This window comes from Siphateles boraxobius, unplaced genomic scaffold (assembly GCF_051911475.1).
Source record: "Siphateles boraxobius isolate OS27281-9 unplaced genomic scaffold, OSU_SipBor_1 29, whole genome shotgun sequence".
NCBI lineage: Eukaryota > Metazoa > Chordata > Actinopteri > Cypriniformes > Leuciscidae > Siphateles > Siphateles boraxobius.
Genome location: NW_027508908.1, coordinates 11,431,339 through 11,453,390, shown reverse-complemented (window position 1 = coordinate 11,453,390; position 22,052 = coordinate 11,431,339). Strand labels below are relative to the sequence as shown.

General features: G+C 38.5%; 1 protein-coding gene across 1 annotated transcript in view; it reads right to left on the bottom strand.

Annotated features, from left to right (window-relative positions):
• Positions 1 to 22,052, bottom strand: part of maml3 (mastermind-like transcriptional coactivator 3) — a 125,362-nt gene that overhangs the window by 3,474 nt on the left and 99,836 nt on the right. Inside the window, exons 3-4 of the mRNA XM_077246587.1 lie at positions 2,837 to 3,088; positions 2,548 to 2,626 (exon numbers count right to left, since the gene is read on the bottom strand). Of these exons, the coding sequence (XP_077102702.1) occupies positions 2,548 to 2,626; positions 2,837 to 3,088 (331 nt within the window). The remainder of the gene's footprint in view (positions 1 to 2,547; positions 2,627 to 2,836; positions 3,089 to 22,052) is intronic.

The window sequence follows — 22,052 nt, the reverse complement described above, 5'->3', positions numbered from 1 at the left end:
ACTGAAATCTCAGGATGACTGTGTGTGCTTGAAATGAAATGATTCCATGTTCCCAGATTCCATGTTCCCAATCCTGCTCCTGGAGATCTACTTTCCTAAGTTCAGCTCCAACAGAAATCAAACATAAATGAACCAGCTAATTAAGATCTTCAGGAGCACTTGATAATTACATGCAGGTGTGTTTGATCAGGGTTGGATCTGAACTCTGCAGGTAGGTAGATCTCCAGGAACAGAATTGCTCACCTCTTAAGCCCTGTCCATATGAACAAGGGTATTTTCAAAACTGCAGATTTTTCTATGCGGTTTGGCCGATTGTCCATATGCAAAAGCATTATCCAGTCACTGAAACCAAACTTTTTTGAAAACTCCTGCTAGGCTGAAGATTTTTATAAACTCCGGTTGCAGTGTTGTCGTGTGTAGACGGTGAAACTGGAGATTTTGGCTTGTGATGTCGGAGCGCACGCTGTTATCTCCTTTGTTTGACGTCAGATTGTGCGCTGCTATCTCCTTTGTTTACATGAGGAGGGTCTGTGCAAATATTGCTGCTAATAACTGTGCTAACAGAGCTTATATGTATACATGCACAGTTCTCCCATTATATCGCGGAACAGAGGTGTCAGAATGCAATACTACGCAGGTCACTGTTTATTACAACATGTTTTTAGCCTACCAGAACCGGTAATAACCTTTTTTCAGGCTTCTGATTAGCCAATATGGCTTTACAGTTAGGGTTATATCGACACCTGTTGGTTTGGCATGCTCTTGACAGCGCTTCACAGCGAGTTTTTGCGTTTTCATGTGGACAGAGATTTTTTTTTTAAACCGTGCTTGTGTGGACGTGACTTTTTTTTTTAAACAAAGGTGGAAAAGCTCAGTTTATACAAATACATTTGGACTAGGCCTTAGACCTTGAATAAACCTACATGAATTTCATATTAAAATTATGTTGACAGGTATCAGACAAAAAATTAGATATAAAGCAGGGGTAGTGTAGGCAGAGCAAATGTGTGTGTGTGTGTGTGTGTATATATAGAAACAGATTTCCCGCGTTAATACACAAGCCTGAAAAATAGCTTAAGGGGCTACATTTCTGATATTGATGTCAGATTTTACTGCAGATATGAAATGTTAACACAATGTAATCTTGGCAAACTGTTTCAGACATTTTAGTCTCGATTCTATTAGTTGTACCTACATTGAAAATAGCTACCTGGCAATGTGACCAAAATGACCGCTGAGTAAACTGACTTGCCTTAAAGTCAAATTAATAATAATGTTTACATTACATAAATGTTAACATTAACAAACCAAAAGACAGACTAAAATAATATGTCCGCTTGAATTTAATATTAAAAACAACAATAACAACAACAACAAAAAGAATCAATAGACGTGTTTCCTGTCAAAGCAACAGACTTCGTTTGAGTGAATGTATGTGCCTTATACTGCTTCATGCGAAAGGCTGGCTCTGGGTGTGTAAGTGGCCAGGCAGAAATTTGAGGTGCCAACGAGAACATTTTTTCTCTTCGGTTTTAAAGGGACAATGTGTAGGTTTTTAGGTATTTTATTATCTAAAATCAATATTTTTATTCATAAATATGTCTTCAATGGTGTACAAATACCTCTGCCAATTATCTGACTTATCCTCATAAACAAAGAATTTATTATCTTTATATACATGTGATGGGTAGGTCCGGGGAGGCTTCCATGTAGTTCCGCCATCTTGAAAAACTATAATAGCAGAGAGGGTCAAAAAGTACTAGGCCAACACGTTTCCATAACGCGTTTTCGTTCAGAGCCAGCGTCACGTAACTGAAAGCAAAGCATCAGAAACAGAGGAGCAGAGCAGTGAGAGACGCTTGTCACTGCCCCGGCAAATTTAGAAGGCTGCATTGCACTGTTATTTTTAATGGCGGACCATACATATGCCGAGCCACAGGAGAAGAAATACAACGTAACGTAAAAGGAAACGTGGCCGGAGATTACAATAATGTAAAACTTGACAAAGTGACATCCTGTCATAGCTTTTTGGTACATAACAGCTAACGTAGATGCAACATGCCTTTGAAAAAGCGAGGCGCCGAAGGAGATGGTCCTCATTGCAGAACACGAAATCCAGGGGGAGGAGTTCGATCCAGATCCAACTCCTCCCACCTTACATATACCTAAACCTACCCATCTCCACCCCCGATCCCTAAACCCACCCCTAATCCCTAAACCCACCCCTAATCTCGTGTACTGCAATGAGGTGCTACTGCGCTGAAGAGCACAATTCGTTTGAATGCAAAATACAATTTCACCACTAGATGGGAGAAATTCCTACACAATGTCCCTTTAAATAGAGGAACTGCACTTAGAGGCTTAAAGGAAGAGTTCAGATTTTTCACATCAGAAGTCTAGTCTACTATCCACTTCAGGTCTTTACAGTGCTTGTATAACACAATAAGCCCTTTAGCCACACAAAGTAATATGGTCGTTAAGTGGCAAAGCGTTTAGATTACGAGAATGGATATTATCCTCCTTTCTTTGTATATGTGCGTGTCTTGCCTTGAAACTGCTGGAGTGGATATGGATTCCTCTGTGCCTGACTCATCTGTCTAGGGAGATGCTGCTGCTGCTGCTGCAACTGGAAAAAGAGGGAAAGCGAAGCAGAAAACTAGATGAATATCAAAAAATCCTTATCAATAAATCACAAACAACTGAACAGAAAGCAGGCCTCTTAAGCCACAAAAGGTCAACAGGTCAACAGATGCTTGCACACTCAAAAGGATGACTATTTGATACCAGCATAAAGAAAAGCCCAGCACTGTATGTCTATGGTGTCAATGGCACTCACCTGTTCTGCCAGCATGTGCTGCTGCTGTCTCTGTTCTCTAATAAGCTGTGCTTTCTGCTGCTCCATCATATGGAGCTGGACCCTCTTTTCCTGCTCCATAGCCATCATCTGCTTCATCATGGCCGCCTGCTGTGGATTGGCCAGGTACCCGGCAGGCCCCGCCCCGTTAGGCCCTGATGAGGCCACACCCCCCGGTCCTCCGTGAGGTGGCTGGACTCCACCAGTCTGCCGTGGCAATCCAACCACACTTTCCTACATACGCAAGAAAGGAGAGATGATCAGACAGGGTATAACAGATGATTCACTGATTCACTTCATTTATTCAGTCATTGACTGAATTACTGACACCTAATACACATAAAAAGGTTCTAATTGCTTCTTGCATGTAATTACAGATTATTTTCAGGGTGAACTGTCATGTAATCTCCAGCCACTGGGAAATAGCTTCTTTGGTACTAAATTAATATAATGTATTACATACAGTGTACACTACTATTCAAAAGTTTGGGGTCGGTATGATTTAAGAAACTAATACTTTTATTCAGAAAGAATGCATTAAGCTGATCAAAGTTACAGTAAAGCCATTTATGATGTTAGAAAACATTTGCGTTCCAAATAAATGCTGTTCTTTTTAAACTTTTATCATATAAAAAAAATGCATTGTGGTATCAATACCAAATCAGCATATTAGGTGCCATTCCCACAGAACATGTTTTTCCTTTCAAAATGTGCTACTTTTCCATTGTTTTTTTATGTAAACAAATGCAGCCTTGGTTAGCCTAAAATACTTTCTTTAAAAAACATTTTTTTTAAAAATCACCGACCACAAGCTTTTGAATGGTAGTATATCATACAAATGTATGTTCCATGTAAATACCTTTAAATGTAATACAGCAGAAAAAACTAAGTAAATGCATGTGTCCTTTCCATACTCAGTTTATTTTTATGACACTGTAAAACGTCTGAGTAAACTTTTATCAAAATTTGTTTACTAATGAACAGAAAAATAAAATCCCAGAAGAACAAATTTCTCAAACATGGTAGACCAAAGATAACAAGAGCTGTGGAGACCTCTTTTTTTGTGTGTGGGGTAAGGCAAAGATACCCCTCTCTCTGAGTAGTGGTTCAGGTAATATAAAATGACCTTTAATACACTTATAGACTGTGGTCTGAGACGATATAAATCGCGATCCATGACAAAGAGTCATGAGACCCAGTTTATGGACTTATAAGATTTGAAGACCAGGACAATCAGACTGAGACACCAAGTAACTATGTTTTTTTTATTTTTAGGACAAAGGAATGGTATGCAGAAGGAGGGGTAGGGGGTTCAATATGTTGAAAACTGGATTTGAACTCGCATCATCCACACAAGCACCACATAGCTCAATGTGTCTGTGCACATTCACTGACCGCAAGCCCATGACTCCAAACATTTTATTTGAACCATCCCTCCATGAGGCTCTTAGAACAGTATAAATGAGGCACAAAAATGCACACGCCACAGGAGACTGTTCCGATAAATCTAGACCAGACCGGTCAATGAGCACAAATCTGTGTGTAGACAGCTGGATCTCTTCTGTTAACCAGTCATGCTGTCCAAACGAGCGCTGATTCGCACGTACGTATCCTTGTTGTGGCCGGAGAGGCCAGAGGGGGGCAGTGTTGATCTTTTTTCCCCTTTTCCTACCATCTCTCGCGCCCTCTTTTGAGTCGTCATCTATCTCTATTTCTTCCACCTCTGTGCCCATGTCTCCATTCCATTCTCAGTCTTTCCTTCCTTCCTTCACATTTCCCTTTACCACCTCTCTTTTTCTTCTTTTGCCCTCACCACCTTACACACTTTTTTCATTATGATCCCTTCATTTCCCTCTCCCTTCAGCTCTCTCTGCAGATGGCTTAATCATGAGTGGTGTAAAAGATGTGTCTCCTTCTTCCTGCCGGATAATGTGTGTGAGCCAAAGACTCCTCAGCAGAGCATGGAGGGAGGGAGAGAGAGAGAGAGAGAGAGAGAAAGAGAGAGAGAGAGAGAGAGAGAGAGAGAGAGAGAGAGAGAGAGAGAGAGACTCAAATGACAGAAAAACATTAAAGAGAGGGAGAGAAAAAAGAGAGAGAGAGAGAGAGAGAGAGAGAAACTCAAATGACAGAAAAACATTAAAGAGAGGGAGAGAAAAAAGAAAAAAAAGAAGAGAGAGAGAGAGAGAGAGAGAGAGAGAGAGAGAGAGAGAGAGAGAGAGAGAGAGAGAGAGCGCGCAGGTAGCCAGGCAACAGTGGCTGTAATGTTGAGCAGATGGTGCTCATAGGAGCCATGATGGACGACAGCGGGCAGCAGCAGAGAGAGAGCGAGAGAGAGAGAGGCCGAGAGGGAGAGCAGCGTAAAATTAAGTCTCTCTCTTTTATCCTCTCTCTGTCTCTATCACCAATTTCATCACCATCTTTTTTCCTTAGTTCACACATGTGAACCACTCTTGATTCTACTGTTCTTGCGTGGTCATCTATCTCTCTAACTAAACCGTCAATCATAAAGATTGCTGAAAGAGACTGTACAGGACGATCAATGCAAATACAGCAAGAGTGTTTCGTATAAACACATAGCATATACATGGCCAAAATATTTTCCAAAATTTGACAGAACGATTATAGAACTTCAAAGTGTTAATGAAAGGTGTATCGTGTATTTTCTGCATCGCAAGCAACTGTCTGTTTTCAAACAGGTTCCAGAACATGACCACTGCTTTTGTTTAGGCAAGCAGGTAGCCCCGCCCTCAAACCCATGCCATTGGTCGAGCAAGAAACTGACATGTTAGATTTCTCAATCAAACAGCAATGTTTTGAAAGTAACACAGAACTTACACTTTTCAAAAAAAATCTAACTACAAATGGTTTTAGTTGTGTGGATGTTAAATAGATGGGCAAAAATGTTGAGAGAATATTGAAAATATATTCATTTGTGTTTTGAAGATGAATGACTGTCTTATGGGTTTAGAATAGTGATCGACCGATGTATCGGTTTACCGATATTTGTCCCGATATTTAAGCATTTCCCCATAATCGGGTATCGGTTTTGTAATATCGGATTTGCCGATAAACGGCGCCATCTTGTGGCCGTTTTGAGAATTCCGCCATTGCAGCCGCGTCTGAGGAGATCAGTCAACAACAACTCTGTGCACAGGTAAAGTATATGTTCTTCTTGCTTTGCTTTAATTATTCAACTTTATTTAACATAATAGGCATGCAGAAATGAGATTTGAGACATAAATGCCTGATATAGTTTATGCAGCTTGGTTCTAAAAAATTGAGACGAACTAATGGAGTCACGTAGCATAATCCGTCATGTCCTGCCCCAATAAAGACGTAATTTTACATGAATTAAATAAAACAGACATGAATGAGTGCATGTTGAAAATACAAGTGCTGAATTTAATTCTTTATCTGTTGTATTTGCTCACCATTAGTCTCGAAAAAAAGTTTGTTCATATTGCTGAGCACTCACTGGGTTGATGATCAGGAATGCTCAAGCACGGCCACTGAATGAAACTTTTGACAAGATTATCTTGTTTAAACAACCTAGATTATATTATAATTTACTACATAGCAATTATTTCGCTAATACACATTTAAATATACCGCTTTGTGGAAATTAATTATTTATTATCTGTACGCGCGATCGCGGTGGAGTAGCATATATAGTTCTGTGAAAATGCGCATAGATAAACAGCACTTTGTCAGAAAGCATTTCATGATCTAGACCTACAAAAATATTATTAATAATTAATAACATACTAGTTGGAAAATGCAATGATGTATATGCTGTTTTGTTTGTTACTTTCCTGACAATGTCATATTCCAGCTAATATTATTCAGTGAATTAATATTACCCAGTGAATTATTCCTCACTCTTAGTTTAAACCTATTAAACGGCACATAAACCTTCTAAAACTGTTTAAAATCAATTACATTTCTGCAAAAGTGATATGACTCCCCTGTCAATTATTTTCTCAATATGAAAACATTAGACTTTTAACATTTATTTTGCCTATTGTTAACATTGCTGCTGATGCTTATAAATTATAAAATTTAGATATAATATAATGTAATAATATAAATGTTTTTATTGTAATTTGATTTATTTACCATTTATGAAAACAAAACGAAGCAGGCTTACAGAGCAGAATGCTGAAAGACTCTGTTTTCTACACTACAACCTAGTTCTGCTTAACTGGGAGTATTAAGTTACACTACTAAAATAGCTACTAAAATTCATGTAATTTAGATTTTTTCCCCCCAGTATGTTAGAATAATTTTTGTGCTTTATTTTTTAACATCAAAGCTTTTATTTTTAAACAAAGACACTTTATTTTTTGGACTCAGACCCCTCTATTTATTTGTGTATAAATATAAAGTTTTATATCTATATATTATATAGGAGGTAGTGATTATATTATATATATACATTATATATTATATAGGAGGGAGTGATTGTTATAAATAAAATGGTTTGTTCAGTTCATTTGTTGTAATAATTGTGTCAAAAACAGAAGTATAACAGTAAATAAATATCGGTTCTGCATCGGTTATCGGGCACATAAACATGCAAATAATCGATATCGGTAATAAAAAATCAATATCGGTCGATCACTAGTTTAGAACGACATGAGGGTGAGTAACTAATGACAGAATTCTCATTTTTGGGGGAACTATACCCAATATATAACTATACCTATACACTTTTTGGGGAAATCAACCGACAAATGACTGACTTACAATTGTCTAATACATTAATCTGGGACAGAAGAAGGTATTTTAAAACCCAACACACTGAGCTTTGTGAAAGCATTAAGTGAGAGGGTTTACCAAAGGCACCAAGCAAACATAAACAGACAAGACTATCTGATTATTGTGAACTCTAAAGCTTAAGCTCATCTTCAATTGTTAAAGGTGTTGGAGGATGCACAGAGAAGCTCACTGCAGTTTGCACAAAGCAATACATAATGCGATACAGATAGTCAGAGTGATTGCTTTCATTGATCTCATGCAAACACACACAAACACACATTGATTACCCAGTAGTGAGCCTTGGCCCAGATCAGGCACTAATCTGAGGGGCTTGCTCAGAACATCCCCTCTAATAATACACTACGCGCCAACACACGGTCCTCATGAGGGCGTTCGTGTGTGTGGGTGGTGATATTAGTGACTGGCAAATTCAAACTATGACATCTAAAACGTGTTAAAGAATTTTGGCAATGCCACAGACGATGCATAAATGTAGCTTCAGCTGATCATTTGCAAGTTCAGTCTCAATATGACATTAAAGACTCGCGAGAGGAAGTTTGAGCTGCTCTCTACTTGTTGAATGATTTTTTTTAATGGCCAATGGCTGATATCTAGAGAGCAGGGTGGCGAGGATATACACACATACATATATATATATACACGCATATAAACAGAGAATCTATCCATCCATCCATCCGAATCAAACCTGTGACCACTGCATTGCAAGAGCCATGCTCTGAAGTTACTCTCATCATTTTATTGTTAAGGATGCTTTTCAATGTCTTAGATCATAACAATGAGCATGTATGTAGCCAAACTACTCCTTCAAAGTAGGCTTGATTAATCAGACTGATGAATTGAAATAATGCCCAGACAAAGGTGTGGAGGGGGCGTAGTCTATCGAATTCTCCAGGTGCTGCTGCTTCCTTTATCAGATTATTTGTTTGAATATCAATCAGGTCAAACCTACTGAGAGCAAACAAATGAGACGGGTAGGCAGAGGATCACCGACAGACGGCCAAAACCAAGAAATCTACATCACAAATCGACCACAAACAAAAGCATATTTCAAAATATCCTTACATCTATTGGTGCAATGACAAAGAACAAAGAAATGCTAAAGTAGTCGTCCTTTTGTTCTCAAAATCTAGATAACACCTGTTACAAGATAGGACTGGCCATGCAGTAGCCCACCCCCTCATTTCCCAGTCTTCCATCCCTTTTTCCACAAACCTCACCTCTCTACCTCCAACCTTTTGCCCTCCCTTCCCTCCCCATGTTGTGTTATCTCTTCCAGTTTCTATATTCCCTTTCTCCATCCATCTATTCCACTGCACAGAAGCCATTAGTGGTGGCCGTAAAGCCATATTTCTGTCTACAGCTCAATTACAAGCGCACACACTCACGCGTGCACAGGTTCAGCGCCAGTTCATTGAGCATTATGGATAGAAATCCATCTGCAGCTATGCACACGGATTCCTCCATATGAATCCCTAATAAACAATTGCGGTAAACGGATTGAAACGTCAAATGATGATGTTAACCCTCAGATTTCAGTTTATGTCCATTTCATCAGCCAGGCTGGGTGGGCATGTCTACTAAATTGGATCAGTCAATTAAAATAGCGTGAAACGAAATTAAATGATCGCTCTTGGAATGAGACGGGCGTTAAAATGCAACAGATACAGCGCTACTTGTTTTCATTGTTTAGACAAGTCTGCGACGTGAAATTGTGCATTGTTCTTTGGCTGCGCCTCAAAGTTTCAGAAATAAATAGAGCACCCACGGCTCAATTAAACACAGACGGACTCTCTCTGTGTGGATCTGCAGGTAGAGGAGAAAATGATGAAATCTGATGTAAGGACGAGAAAGGAAAGATAACAGAAGCACAGTGAAATAAACGTCTCCCTCATGCTTCCTCTCTCTGTTACGCTCACTCTTCCTGTCTACCACTTTCCCCTTCTCCTTATTGAGGATAAAATGCAGTATTTGGAGCATTAAGCTCTGAGATTCTGTTCGGCTTTCATAAAGGGAAAGTTATAGAATCCATAAACAGGCCCACACAAAGCTCCACAGATTCAGAACACCCATAATTCACCAAGATCTGCCCATCTACTGCGCCTTGCCTGATCATTTATTAGCCAAAATATTTTATTTCGCTCGACTTGATAACATTTTCAGATACAATCAACAGCAAGTTAAAGTCCTTTTATGCAAACCATAGACCTTTATCTACAGATCTACAGTATAATAATAGGAACATTGACTCATCTTGGAGAGAGTGTCGTACCCGGGCGCGACGCACTGTTTGAATGCTGAATGGAGAATGACTGACAGCCGCAGCGGAGGGAAGACTTAGGTGAAGATTAATTTAATGATTTAAATCTGTACCTCACATTAAACTATATATAACGGCTCTAGAAAACTTGGAGTATAGTACAAGAAAACATTATGGTGCTTTATAATGTTTTTGAGCCTTTTGTGTTGTATAACAATTATAACATACGCACAATATCGGATTTGGATGGTCTCGTCTGGCCGATACCCGATCCGGCAAATATTGGTAGTATCTGAGCAATACCGATACTGCGTATCGGATCGGCGCACCCCTAATTTGCATGACTGTGCAACCTGCATGTGTCATACGATATGCAGATTTACCCTTAAACACAACAGAACTCAGTTGAATGTCACAACAGGTGCTTGCCTGTCTGTTTCAAAATCTTCTCTCTTTCTTTTTCCTCTTATCTCTCCTTTGTTTCTCGCAGCTGCGCCTTGTTGAAAGCGATCATGACTAATTATTCAAGGCTCAACAGAAGCAGAAATTATGATGAACTTTATTATCCGAGTGAGAGAAAGAGAGAGAGAGAGAGAGAGCGAGAGAAAGAGAGAGGGGAGCGGAGGGAAATGTTTTAAGCTGTTGAAACGGTGTTTGATTGGTGAAGGGTTTTTGAGTGCGTCTGTGACAGATTAATTGTCATCTTTTACTGTCTCACTTTCCTGGGATGAGTGAACCAATCATGGCTCTTCTCTCAAGAGGGGAGATAAAACGACCAATCACAGCCTCAGATCTCCTTTCTTTAGAGTCCAACAATCCCACACAGGGAGGCGAGCTCAGGCTCTGCTAGAATGTGTGGAATGAGGGAAGAAGAGTGTGTCAAAGCTACATATGAGCTCTGTTTCAAAACCTAGTGAGCTGCCTACCTAGACAATATTTTAAGGCATCATACGTTAAGCCTGTAACAAAAATCACACAAAAAAAGTCAATTTTATGTCTATTAAAGGGATGGATCACTTTAATAGTGATCATTGGTCATTTACTCATGCTGTTCCAAATCTGTATTATTTACTTTCTTCAGTGGAACACAAAAGATGATATTTTGATGTTTATTTTGTTTTTGTACATACCAAAATGGTTTGGTTACCAACTTCAAAATATCTTCTTTTATGTTTTGCAGAAAAAGAATTGCATACAGGTTTGGAATGACATGAAGGTGAGTAAATAACAGAATTTAAATTTTAACCTTTTTAAAATACCATGTTTTGGCCAAAATCCAAGGCAGCAAGAAAAGGCAATCCCAAAATGCATTGCAAAATGTTCATTACAAGCAATAGAAATTAACTTTGTACCCATAATTAAAAATGGACTATTTTACCCCACATTTGTATTTTTATGCTTGCACTCAACTATGTCAAATATGGACAAACACAATCGTTGGGATTAAAATTGAATTTTAAATATTTAACCAACGGTTGTATGTCCATATTTGACCCAAACATGGTTGAAACTAGGGTTGCACAATATATCAAAATTATCGAAATATCGCAAATGTATATATCGCGATATGCATATTGTAACAGCTTGCAATAATCTGGGTCATGAACAAAAGACAAAGAGAAAATCACTCACTGCTCTTGGCTGAATAACTTTTGTAGCTTTAATAAGAATCAGTATATGTTTAATTCATACAGTGAAAACTAAGCAGTGCTTTATTTTTACATTTGATTATTCAGTTTCTGTTGTTAAATATTCCTAATGTAGGCCTACCTGAAACCCTAAACCCCGTGGTTTACACTGATATTAAAATAACACTTCTTATGCTACAGTGAAACACTGATGTTCACTTTCAGAAGTTGTTTGGGATGTTTTCTTAAAAAAAAAAAGATTTTGACAGTATTGTATCGCATATCGAATACCGCATTATTTAATGTGTTATCGCATATTGCATTTTTCTTCAATATCGTGCAGCCCTAGTTGAAACATTCCAGCATTTTTTAAAAGTGTATCGGAGTGTCTTTTAGCTTAGAAACATAACGTCAAATTCCATTGGAATCAATTGTGAGTTGTGTCTCCATACACTTCAAGCACTGCATGTCTGGCGCAAAGAAGTGTTTCAAATCACTCGCTCTTGATATTACGGATGCCTTAAAAGGTAGCTGACTATGTAGGCATAACCTATGCTCACTAGGTTTCGGAAAGGACCCATATTGTTTATAATTTCATTCGGAATATGACAGCATTGTGTTTGTGATGCGTGCGAGCGTGTGCTAGTGGGGCTTTAGTGTTCGGTTTCACAACCACCCTCTCCCAGGCACTTTTTCTCCAGAGCAGCAATTACCAGGGCCTTGATTTATGTGTCCAGTCAAAGAAGCCTCCTCCCCCTCTCTTTTCCTCCTCCTCTCGCAGGCCTTTTATCAGCAAGTCACTCTCTAACAGCACCGCAGCCACCCCTGAGACAGACCTCATCAGATAACACGCACGCACGCAATGAAATCTTTAAGAAAAAGCCTCATCCTCACAGGACAGAGAGCAATCGTTTAAGTATCTGTGAGCGTAGATTCCACACGCACACGAATACGTTTGCGTCTTGTTGTATGTTAATGCGGAGGGCACCACACACATGCTCTCTCTCTCTCTCATGTTCTGTCTATAGTGAGAGATGGGTGGGGGAGGGGCTGAAGAATGCACGGCCTCGGGGGACTTCCGATCTTAGAGAGAGGGAGGGAGAGAGATAGAGCGGTGGAGAGTGGAAAGGGAGGGAGAGAAAAGGGAGGTAAACAATCCGGCACACTTACAGAGCGCAGAGGGGAAATAGAGAGGATGGGTAAACGTGTTTAAGAACACACACACACACACACACACACACACACACAAACGCCGCCTCAAAAGAGCTGTTCGTGGGCGAGACTCTGACACACACTCGTTCGACAAGGAGAGGGGAAAGCAGAGAGGAAGAGGCTAGGTGTCTTTTTTTTTTTCCAACAGCGTGACAGTGTTGACTGTTGACGGCTGGGAGTGTCATTGTGGGCAACGTGAGGGAATTACCAGACATGAAGCAAACTAATTACTGGCTGATTCACTAATTACCTCCAGAGAACGAGACGGAGAGAGAGCTGCTAAGTGAGCATCTCCCCTCCTGTCATGAAATAATGGGAGAGAAAAAGAACAGCAGCCTGACACAATGTGCTTCGTGACATCATAATGAGAAATGAACAAAGGCCCATTTGCCGTGCTTTTTTCTTAAACGAATGTTGCTGCATAAACCTGTTGGTTTAAAAGTAGAACTAGTGTAAACACACATAAAAAGAACTTCTTAATCACATTTCACAATGTGCTTCGTGACATCATAAAGAGAAATGATCAAAGGCCCATTTGCCGTGCTTTTTTCTTAAACGAATGTTGCCATAAGAACCTGTTGGTTTCAAACTAGAACTAGAGTAACACACAAAACAAATTCTTACGCACATTTTGTAATGTCTGTTTGCAATGTGCTTTGTCATGAGACAAGAACAAAAGCCCATTTGTTGCGTTTTCCTTAAACGAATGTTGCCATATAAAGCTGTTGGCTTAAAACTAGAACTGGTGCAAAGATAAACACAAAAAAAACTTCTTACACACATTTCACAATGCCTGTACTGCTTATATACTCACTGTTGATGTTAGTTGGTCATAGATATGGAAACTTGTCAGCCAACACAGAATCTGTGCATGTAGAATTCCACAGAATCTGAACTTGCCTATCATTGATAAAGTGGCTTTTTGATCAATTTAATGATAGTGTATTGACCTTAGCTCCAAATTTGACTATGTTTACAATCTACTCCAAATAATTCCGCTAAAATGTTTTTGGAAATGTTCCACCAAACGTTCCACAAAATAAATAAAAAAGGCCCTAAGTTACTAGCAACCACCAGGTTGTGTTGTCAATAAATTGTTACAATGCAAATGACTGGTTCCGCAGAAAAGGATTATCAAGGGTCCTTACAGAACGTTTGCGGTCCCGACAACCACCACGCCCAAAGGTGATATTGTGGCTCCTGAGAGAGTAATGTCTATATTGATTTCCTCTCTAACTGCTAAGGAGGGAGAAACACCGTGAGAGAGAGAGACAGAGAGAGAGACGGAAAGAAAGATACAAGAATATGACAGAGGCAGAGATGTCGGAGGGGAGTGGTAATTACTTAGATAAAGAGACAGAGAGAGGGAGTGAATGAGAGAGCGACGGTGTGACAGAGAGTGAGAAAAGAGCAATGGAAGGAGGGAATGCTGACACTAGCGGTGAGACAAAGATCTAGATAGAGGAGAGAAAGAGGTGCTCATTCGCAGTCTGTCTTTGTGGAGAGGGTCATGAGCTTTTGCACACGCTCAGAGCGTGCCTGTCTACATTAGCTAGCAGAGCGCGTAGCAACGGGGGCTAACGCTAGATCTCACACACGCTCCGCAACGGAGGGATGAAAGACACAGGTTAAGACCCTTAAATATCACTGGGATTTAGTTCTGAGAGAGAGAGAGAGAGAGAGAGAGAGAGAGAGAGAGAGAGAGAGAGAGAGAGAGAGAGAGAGAGAGAGAGAGAGAGAGAGAGAGAGTGAGAGAGTTAGTAGCAAAAACAAACGTTATGTTCATGGCAAAGTGTACAATTTTATACAGTCAATATTGCAAACATACAGTCAGGATCTCAAAATGAACTTTCTGCTACACTGTCCATAACCATTTCTTATATTCAGCCCTGATACTCAATGTATTTCTTGCTTATTCAATATATTTTGCCGTTTTGTTTCCTTGCATATTTGTGACTAAGTACAAGTCAAGGTCACTTACAACATATTATACAAGATAAGCCAGTATCCATCTCTCAATGAAACTCCACTCAGAAAGTGTCATGAGAGTGTTCCTTATATTATCATCTGGTGACTTATTACGTAAAGCGTAGAGGTTGCCAGATTGATCAGTTTTGCCGAATTTATCAGTTTTGCCAATTATTGTGCACTAATTACCAATTGCTGGAACAATTGGCACTAATAACCAATTGCTGGAACAATCGGTTATTGACAAAAATTCATACCGATAGTTTTCCGGGTTGCGTCTGTTGCTTGAGTGGCTGAGAAGGGTACGTTACATAGAACGAGAGCGGCCTCTAGAGGCGAAAAAAAAACTATCGCTGTTGCCTCGTGGAGTTTGTTTTGACACATGAGACTGTGCGCAGAGCGGGACACTTCAGATACGGATTTAAAACAGACAATGAAATGGTATGTTATACAGTACACTACCATACGTGTTTTCATATAATTATGAAGTAATTAATTGTTAACTAGATTGCATTAGTGGAGAACAGCAGTATATTTGCCGTCGAGCCTGAGAGAACGTTAACATTAGTAGTACCTCAAGCGGTTAAAACAATGTGACAAATGCACACAAGCCTGACATGTTTAATGTCAAGATTGTTTCTATCTATTTGCATTGGTTTATATCCAGCTGATCGCTTTAATGCATTCATCATGCAGCGAAGTTGCATATATAAAGCTAGTGTCATGACAAAGCAAACTGTATCATAGTTTGTATCACCAGAAACATATAGCCTAAACAAATCAGAAAAGCATTCAATTTCAGTTCTTTTTTCATTGTCAATATAATGCATATTTTATTGTTTTGATTAGATAATCAAGTGTTCTAAAACAGAAGCAAATAAAATGCGAGTATATACATACGTGTCTAATTTCAATGCTATTCCAATTGTAAAATTAACTAAGGTTAAAAAAAGTATGGTTCATTGTTAATTTCAACATTTACGAATACATTTTTTACATTTTAAAGTTGTTTCTCTTAACATTAGTTAATGCACTGAACTAATGTGAATGATGAAGGTATAATTAATATATTAATATTTTTATATTTAAAAAGTGCAGTACATTTTCATGGTTCAGTAGTGTTTTTTTTATTTTTGAATAAATTTAAAAAAAGATCCGAACGAGCTAGCTGAGCTAGCCCTTACTGCTATTCTTCCTTCTATTTCCTATCCCGACATTTGGCTACGTTCAGATTGTCAGTCCAAAAAAAGCACATGAAATCCGTTTCAAGCTACATCCATATGTGGTTTGAAATCCTATTCAAATCACATATCAGGAAATCCGCTTCAGTCTGAACGCTCTGATCGTTTTTCGCGTGGTATGTGACTTTCTCACGCCACGTAAAATGTAAACGTCAGACATTGTTATAGGGAACATGGTGCTGCCGAAACAGGCTGTGTTGTTGCAAAGTGCCAGACAAGCAGAAAATTATTATTTTTGAAACATATTTTGAAAGGCGGCTACACATTTCCATGTTAAAATTTAAACAGGACAACATCTATATTGCAAATGCAAACCCCTCCATCAACGCAACGTCATTGCCATACTGCTAAAGAGCTGCATGAACACACAACTCGGATCTGAACAGTTGCGATACACAGTGTGGACATCATTTTAGATCAGATTCCAATCGGATACAAAGATAATCGGATTTGGACTGACAGTGTGAATGTAGCCATAGTTAACTACTTTACGTCAACATTTTAGCCATAGTCAACGCTTCATTTACACATGTGGCTAATTCTGTGCCTCTCTCAACCACAAACGCCTTCTTTCATCCGTTTTTTGCACTCTAGTCTATAGAACTCGAAATGTTTTTTCCCGGTGCGACCGATTAGTACAGACCAAAACACTACCATTTTTCAGCAGCAATAATCAGCCAAATATGCAAGTCCGTTCAGTTCAGTGGCATTGTTTACCTTCAATGCCTCCAAAATGGCCGACTTCCGGATTGATGACGTGTAGTGAAAACCCTCTATAATGGGAAAGCACGTTTGAATTTAGCAGTTGATCATGTGATGCACTGACCGTTCTAATCACACCAGTGTGATCGTACGTGCGAAAGGGTTAAAGTAAATATTGTAAGTTAAAGGGATTAATCTGACAAAAAAAGTTATGAAATCCCTGATGTAAAGTTTCTAACAAACTTGTGCCTTTGATTTGAAATCAGCAGGAGTTACAATATTACCTAGATGTTGACCATGCTGCACAGTTTCTAGTAAAGTTAACAGCCATCTAGTAACTCATTAGCAACTTTTATTTACTCACCTAAGCCAATTTTACTCACATTTGGCACTTGGCGAGTGTTCAATTTGGATACTGCATAAAGCAGCGGATAAACCCTCTCACACACAAGAATACTAAAGGCATGCAAGCAACCATACACACATGAAATACCACCTGCAGTGAAATGAAGCTTTTAGTGTCAGTAATAAAACTGACTCAGGGTTTTTCAGTAGCTAATGGTCATGAAAAAGACCAACTACTTTCCTCCATTTCAATAAACACCTGAAGCTGTAGCCTGTGTATTGGCCAATTTGCAGCAACACTGCACCCGGTTGAAGAGTCGAAACTGATTCAATTTGAATCGTCACTCTCTTCCAATGATGCACGCTAAGCTGTGAGTTTAGAGAACATTCCCAATGTTAGGAACTATTCCATCCCAGGATGTGCTAAACTACTTCCAAAATAAACACTGGGGTTGTCTGAGTGATTAGTCGAATAGTCAGTCGTAAGGAAGCCCTGTGTCATTCAAAAGTTTATGGTTGGTAAGTTTAAAGTTCAAGTTTTTGAAAAAAGTGTGCTCCGGAGGTTCATTTATTTGATAAGTAAAAAAAAAAAAAACTGTGCAATTTTCTATGAGATATTTTCAAATCTAATTTATTCCTGTGGTGTCATTCAGCAGTCATTACTCCAGTCATTTGTTACATGATCCTTCAGAAATCATTTAATATGCTAATTTGCTGCTCAAGAAACATTTATGATAATCAAAGTAGAAAACAGTAGTGTTGCTAAAGATTTTTGTGGAAGCCTTGACATTTCTTTTGTCAGGATTTGATGAACAGAAAGTTCAGAAGAACTGCATTTATTCAAAACATACATCTTTGTAACACTGTAAATGTCTTACTGTTACTTTTGATCAACTATTCATTCTTGCTAAATTAAATAATTAACTTACGGACCCCAAACTGTTAAACAGTAGTGTAGGTTGGGATGAATTTCAGCATGCTAGCAGTCTATCAGTTACTGTTAGCATGCAAAAGCTCATTGTTGGAACATTCCAACTCTCATTGAGAAGTTACGTCTTTAAATTCATCCAGTTAAATAATATTAAGCATTACAAATAGTATAGGTTGTTGGACGACCACTCATCAAGTCTGTCATCCTGACCCATCCCAATATCCCTCTAAAACATCCAAGTAGCTTTTTCAAGTTCACAGTTGAACAGTTTTAAATACATAAAGTGTTATATAAGGCCCGTTTTAGTTGTCTATAGCTAAACACAATCAGCAATGAGACAATATGTAACATGAGAATAAGATGAAAAGCTTGAATAAGATGATGAATAAGATGAGACAATATGTAACATGAGAATAAGATGAAAATCTTGAAAACCTAAAAAGCTGTTAAAGGAACACGGATATGATTGGTTCAAACTTAGGATAATGCATGTTCAAGCCTGAACTTGTCGAGTCAAACAAGCAGAAAACCTCCTGTGTAAAAGTGGATGTTTGATGGGACGCTCAACTACATCTAAAAGAAATGAGTAGCGCATTTACAAATCACAGAACGAAATGCAGTACCAGGCTAAATATAATTAGTAAAAACTCATTCAGGAAAGGCTGTTATATAAACACACACACAAACAGAGTTGTGCATGAATTCCCAGGTGAGTCTGAAGATATGACCATGGCTATTTTTGTCTCATCTATAAAAAATAAGTAAAAAAACGGAAAAGGAGGAACGGAAACGAGACTAAATATAGTTCAATGCTACATTCCAGAAGAGAATAATACTCTTTCCTGCCGTTTGACCAAAGATTGAAAGAGCAAAAAGAAAGAAGAAATATATAAGTGCTAACACTCAAGTAATGACCTTAAGAATCACACAAAAACATGATATTCATTATTTCAAAGGCCTGACTGGCCAACAACATTTTCATTTTGACATTTTGAACATCTATTTTGAGTAAATGCAGCATGCTTCCACCTTGTCACCTCAACAACTTGCTAAAGAAAGGAAAATATTTGACAAAGAATTATGACAATTTCAAAGAATGGCACTCATCATGCTCTTCACAAACCCTCTTCCAGAAGTGAGTGAGTGAGTGTGTGTGTGTGTGAGAGAGAGAGAGAGAGAGAGAGAGAGAGAGAGAGAGAGAGAGAGAGAGAGAGAGAGAGAGAGAGAGAGAGAGAGAGAGAGAGAGAGAGAGAGAGAGAGAGAGAGAGAGAGAGAGAGAGAGAGAGAGAGAGAGAGAGAGAGAGAGAGAGAGAGAGAGAGCTGTTTACACAATATTTCTGAGAACTACTCAAAACCAAGTTGGTCACAAACAACATTTTCCTCAAAACACACAACCGTACAAGTAACATTTAGGTTAAAAAAAAAAAAAAACTCTGATATATATTTTATAGTGAAGGACACTCATATTTAAGAGAACCAGTTTTTATCCACAGAAAATTAATTGGATCCCCCAAAAAAAGTGCATTACATACTAGAATAGATTAGGTGGTAGGAGGGGAGCCGAAAAGTTTCAGGGGTAAAGGATGCCATTGCATTATTTCATTTGGGATACTGTGTCGCTTTGGATGAAAGTGCACGCTAAATGCATAAATTGAACGTGAGTAAAAAGGTAAATTTTGATTTCATTTTGAATAAATACAAATTATCTTACAAAATGTCCTGCATTAGTACTTCAGTGCAACTCAGGTTTTTCTTTAGGTGATTACTTATGCATTAGTACAGCTGTAAGTTGTGAGATGTAGAGATTTGAGTTATAATCAGGCCCGACATATTTTACCAAATCCATTCTGCAGATGTTCCCCTAAAATCTGAGCAGAACATGTGACGAATGTCCACAGGCCATCACCAAGTAATTTTGGTTTACTTGCAGCTTGTGTACAGTAAGCAGCTCGACCTTTTACTTGCAAGAGACGAAAGAGGGAGAGACAAGATAAGGTAAGAGCTTTTTCTGCCAGTTCAGCAGGAACTGTTTGTGCTATTCCAATCCAAGGGTGACATGTGGGAAGGGAGGGCAGACATAATCAAACGCTCAAGAGCAGAGAAGCACAGAGAGATGAGATGATGGACCATTCAGACCAATCACACCCCGAGACTGACGAGCAAATTCATCTAGCTTAATAGCAGGCATCAGAAAGAAAGACAGGAAGTGGCGTGGAGAACACATGAGAGAGAGAGAGAGAGAGAGAGAGAGAGAGAGAGAGAGAGAGAGAGAGAGAGAGAGAGAGAGAGAGAGAGAGAGAGAGAGAGAGAGAGAGAAAGAAAGATAGGAGCACAGGTCAGCAGGAAAAGAGAAGGTTTGCTGACTTGACAGATTCCCTCCCCCCACGCTTCATTAGGACATCCATACCGCACTTTCACAACAGAGAAGGCAGGACAACTCCTATTCTGTCCCGTTCAAAGCAAGATATTTGTAATCTAACATTAAAATGGGGCTGCCACAACATAAAATTTCTGGTTGTCACAGATCAGCGAATATTTTTTTTCATGTTCTGGTTAATAGCCAATAAGTGGTTGATATTAAAACTATGGACAATTTTTTAATAAATAAATAGTAGTAAAATTGCAACAAGTAAATTGACACTGATTTTGGGATTTTCTAAAAAGTATAATCTATAAAAGATTACAGTTAAGTGCTAGATTATAGCAAAGGAAATCTAAATCTACACTACTGTTCAAAAGTTTGGGGTCAGTAAATTTTTTTTTCAGGGTTCCTACACGTTCCATTTCAAATTTCCATACTTTTCCCAGACCATATTTAACTATTATAATGAATTATTTAATTATTATATTTGATATAGAGTACAATCATCTGTAAACTTTATTTTTAATTTTTAAGTTTTTTCCCCCATTTGTTTTCACAAAGTGATAACCTGCACATGTGCTAACATGATGAGAAAAAACCTAAAATGCTTTATAACCTGCATATATTCATTTCTGACTCATCGGTTTGATGCATGGCCACCAAAATCAAAGTACAGTCTGAATTAGATGATCGTTTGCTCTTTTATCTGTCCTGGTTTGAGCAGTACATGCACATTTGTTTAGTGAAGTTCAAAAGAGTCTTGATTAAAGGCAATTAACAGTTTTGCACAAAACTGCATAGGGGAAGTAATCCAGAAATACATTTTTTCCATACACTGTTTTCTTTTTCTATACTGCGAAATTAATACTTTTTATTCCGCAAGGATGCATTAAATTGATCAAAAGTGACAGTAGAGTTTTACATTAATACAAACCAACTCTATTTCAAATAAATTCTGTTCTTTTGCAATTTCTATTCATCAAAGAAACCTGATATATCATGGTTTCCACAAAAATATTAAGCAGCACAAGGGTTTTTAACATTAATGAAGAAAGAAATGCAAGATGATACATAAAAAAAATATTTCTTGAGCTTCAAATCAGCATATTAGAATGATTTCTGAAGGACATTGTGACACTGAAACCTGGAGTAACTGTCACAGCAAATGTTAAAAATAAACAGGAAAAAAAACAGCAGCAATTTTGCCCACTGTGGTACTTATATATTGTGCATTCTTAAACGAAAACACTGTAAAATGCGTTGTTTCACACATCTAGAGCACCCTCATCTACAGATGTGACTTCCACACCAAGGTCAGATGTCTCAAATAGCATTAAGAAACCAACGTGTCAACAAACATACAAATCAAACAATGTCCAAATCTGTTTACTGTACACAGAAGGAAATACACCTCTTTAAGAGTAAGGACTGTGTATTTCCAAATTACTTTTATAGCTTATAGCCTGTGTGTGTTCTTGACCCTCCAGAGAGGAGAGCTCTGTGTGAGTTTCAGTGATGTTATGCAACATATGAAAATCTCTGATGGGTGGGTCAATCTAACCCAAATGTGTTATTCCAGATTCACCAAAACAATCCACAATGATCCAGATCAGTAAAGAGGGCCGCAAGGTCAGAAATCACCCACAAACACTCAAATACAGAACAAACAGAACTGAACAAAGTGGAAGAGAAGATGGTGTGAAATAAAAGCATGCAACAAGCTGAAAACAACAGAGATAAGGCATAGAAAACATGCCGAGGGCATAAGGAAGG